At 37.7% G+C, this 4,117-nt stretch overlaps 1 protein-coding gene across 1 annotated transcript; it reads left to right on the top strand.

Annotated features, from left to right (window-relative positions):
- Positions 1-1,673: 1,673 nt before the first annotated feature.
- Positions 1,674-3,265, top strand: LOC114367266 (ethylene-responsive transcription factor TINY-like). Its single transcript, XM_028324414.1, has one exon. The coding sequence runs from the start codon at positions 1,942-1,944 to the stop codon at positions 2,629-2,631; it is 690 nt and encodes a 229-aa protein (XP_028180215.1). The 5' UTR covers positions 1,674-1,941; the 3' UTR covers positions 2,632-3,265.
- Positions 3,266-4,117: the final 852 nt, after the last annotated feature.

The raw sequence follows: 4,117 nt of genomic DNA on the forward strand, positions 1-4,117 counted from the left end.
CCTCAATTGGTACAATAGAGACAAGAAGATGAAATCCTAAAATGTAGAGCAAAGAATGCGAAAAACTTATCTCTCTCTTCAGATATCTTTTTGACGATTCAACCGAACAATTTGAAGTATCACGTGTATAGAATTTGCTGTCCAAAAAATCAACCCAATCCAATAGTGAACGAATCCGCAATTGCAATATGAAAAACATTCTCTCGTGGGTGTGCGAAAATGATACTGATTTTTCCTCTCCTTTGTCTCTCAATGTTTTGTAACTATTTTTTCCTCTCAAATGAGTCTCTCTCTCACACCCTAATATGATCATTATCCACTTAAATAAGTGAGACAAAATAGGTCGTCTCATTTGAACTTTTACTCCACATAGGAAGGGAGTCCAAAAAACTCAACAACTTATTCTTTATCTGCTTACGGATCTATCTCTACAATCGACTACATTATAACTCCTTGTTTTTTTTTTAAAATCAGCTAAATAAAAGTAATAATAATAATAACAATAATAATAATACAAGGGATACCATTACCCATAGACACAAATAAATCAACTTAGAAACCCAAGTTTACTATGTTTAGTACTTATTTAAGCCGAAAGAGACCTAAATAAATGGTAACCACAGAAGGCTGATCCCAAAAGGCTTTGTATTCTACTTCTATATATTCCACATTGTTTTATACAAGACAGTACTTAACAACCCCCCCCACCCCCCCTCCCTCTTGCTACAAAGCCTGAAATAATAGTAGTGTCATGCACCCACATAGTTTATCTTATTATTTTAATTTCGTAATTTAATCATAATTACCTCTACCAAAATTCTGTACTTTGGTCTATCTAATTTTACCGCGACACTAATAATTTTCTTCCTTTCTTTGGGAGGGAGGGGGGACAAAAAAACAGACTTCACATATACGAACGTTTTCGCATATAATCATGTGTGTATTTTGTCGAACGAAGTACAAGCCATGGAGGGCAGATGAGTCATGTTTATAGTGTTGGCTACTGCGTAGCCAAAAGAAAAAACAGAGGATGGGACAATAACAGTATCCCTAGTGTCCAAATCATGCGTCACCACAAAGGGCGATAGGCAAAAAGATCAAAGAACAATTAACCAATATTTATATTTAACCTAGATAGAGGAATGCAGTAAAACAAAGGTAGTAGCAAGGCATTATTCAATTCCAATCTACTTTCAGTGATTCTTTTTCTATTACACTACCTGTTATTTTTATTATTTCTATTCTTTACTTATTTCCCCCCTCTTTTCTCCCAATCTATAAACAGTATAAGGAGAGTGTAGAAATAAAAATTGACATATTATATGATAATATCATGGTTTTAAATTATGATTCAGGTCGAGATTATGATCTCGTTACATTGAGTAAGAAAATCTTTAGGTTGTGAATATTTATACAAAAATCCAACTGACCTAATTACAATTGTAACCCGCTATTTAAAATCATGATTAATAGTATCATGACCCCAAGAAAAATCAGGAGAGAGGAGGACTAAAAACCTATGCCAGGCTGTTTGTGACCTATTCATGACCCTTGTTACCTTCCTCCATACTTGACCACCTCCTTCTTCTAAAAACTAAAAATAAAAGAAAAAAAAGATTGTAGTATATTATTAGTAGCCGTAGTTATGAAAGTACCATGATATATGCTTTGTATATATGGATCTACAGTGTACACTAACCCCACCATCATGGGGTTTTGAAAGCAGAACCATTCGTGTGTGGGACTCTGGAGGGTCCTTAAGATAACCCCTCACGTTTTTTATTTTCCCTCATTTTCGTCCCTTCCTCTCTACTAAAACCCCCCCTTCCCCCCACATCCTCTTCACCTCATTTTCATTCATTTTTCTCACTCTCTCTGTGTCACTGTCATTCATTTTCACATTCACACATCAAACCCAAGAACTTTCTATTCCTTAAAACAATGGTCGAGCCTCCTGCGGCAGCAGCAACCTCAGAATCAGACACAACAGGAAACACCAACACTCCTTCACCGTCTTCTTCATCCTCGTCGTCAAGTTCTAAGAAGCGAGCAAGAGACAACAACAATAATAGTAACAGCAGCAGTAACAAGCATTCTGTGTATAGAGGTGTCCGAATGCGCACGTGGGGGAAATGGGTGTCGGAAATCCGCGAGCCGCGAAAGAAGAACAGAATCTGGCTCGGAACGTTCGCCACAGCCGAGATGGCGGCGCGTGCGCACGACGTGGCGGCGCTGACGATAAAAGGCTCCTCCGCCATCCTTAACTTCCCCGAACTGGCGGCCACGCTGCCCCGGCCGGCCTCCAACTCCCCCCGCGACGTGCAGGCCGCGGCCGCCAAGGCGGCGTCCATGGAGGCGCCGCCGAGGACCCCTCCCTCGCCGGCCTCCACGCCGGCGGAGGATGACCTCGGCGAGATTGTGGAGCTGCCACCGCTGGGAACGAGTTTCGACTCGCCCATCGACCCGATGAGTACCGAGTTCGTGTTCCTGGACATGGACGACGGGTGGCCCTATTCTCACCCATGGTACCACGGCATTTATGATGGTGGGTACTTGATTAGCGACATCAACAACATGGTTTCAATGCAAGAGTCAGAGAGCATGCTTCTTTCCTTGTGGCCTTCAACTTAAGCCAATGCTATACTCATTCCAGTATGATTATTTTTGCGTCAGTGATATGATTAACAGATCATCATGCTTTGATCTCTTTCTTAAGTATGCGATTAGAGGTTGAATTTCCAAGTCCGTATATATGAAATAACATTTATCGGCCAACATCAGTCTCTTGAATGGACATCATGGCATCAGAAATTAATCTTCCACTCTCCATGGATATTCTGGGTTTAGTATTTTTTTTTATAAATATTTTCTCCTTTTTTTTTTCTGAATTGCATAGTATATTTATTACTTAACCTTTCCATGTGGACCCTTCGCCAATTTTTCTTTTCAAGGGCCATAATATATATAGTTTTTCTTGTTTCTCAAGTGAGCTACTTTGTGTTTGTAATTTGTAATTTGTAATTACTTGATTTGCCTGCTCTTTTCTCTCTCTCTTTCTTTTTGTATTTTTTTTGTTTATGATCCTTGTCGTTGTAATGAGCTCTATACATACAATGCTAGTAGAGGAACTGGTGTGGTGGTTTTATGATGATGATGCAAATGAAGTGAAAGATACGTGTAGAAAGTAGTTCTAAGCTTACATTATATAGTTCTGCTTTTAGAGGACAAGAATAAAGGCTAAAGGAAGATTCTCCATTGGAGTTTTTATTTCTATTTTTTACAGCTCATTCTTCCTCCTTTTATTGTTTTTTGGTTTTTCTGTTTTAAGAAGAGAGAAGACCGTCTTGGCGGTAGCAAATTACAAGTCTACATCATCGTAATATTGAATGAAACAATTAATGATTTAATGCACTGTGCACAGTGCACCCTTTGATTTTATATTATACTGTCAAAGGGGGATGAAGCTTCAATTCGAATAGAAATTCGACTCATGGTACATATACAGCTTGCAATGAGTGATATTGTCTTCTAGACACGCAACACGAAAGTTCACGTTTTAATTTTCGTTATTGCATTTGGAGGAACTGGAAATACAAACGTCACTCCTAATCACATTATTATTTTACAAAAGAAAAGAAAAGAAAAGTTAAAAAGTGAATTTTCCTATCTTTTATTTTATTTATATTAAGGAAATATATATAGGATGGAGAGGTGTGAAAATAATACAAGGCGGGACTAACATTCTTACATTAAAATACATAGTGCAAGCTTAGCATGTTCTACAAATTTTGGTAAAGTCCAGAGTTTTTTTAAAATAAAAATTGGTGAGAAAATTAAAGATCGAATTAAAATTTTATTCCATCCCATGTTAGGCTAGCTATCTCATATATTAATGTGACGGTTTGCAAGAAAGATACACACATCACATATAGAGGAGAGATAGAACTGGTGGCAGGAATTTGATTAATATAGGTATCCGTATTTGATAAAAACAAATATTGCATTATTATGTGGAACTATTATATAAGCCTAACGTATATTCCATTTACTTTAGTATTCATGCAGTGCTTGCTAGTTACTTCGAAATGCAATAATTGAAAGGCATGATACATGTGGT

The sequence above is a fragment of the Glycine soja genome, chromosome 9 (assembly GCF_004193775.1).
Source record: "Glycine soja cultivar W05 chromosome 9, ASM419377v2, whole genome shotgun sequence".
Taxonomy (NCBI): Eukaryota; Viridiplantae; Streptophyta; class Magnoliopsida; order Fabales; family Fabaceae; genus Glycine; species Glycine soja.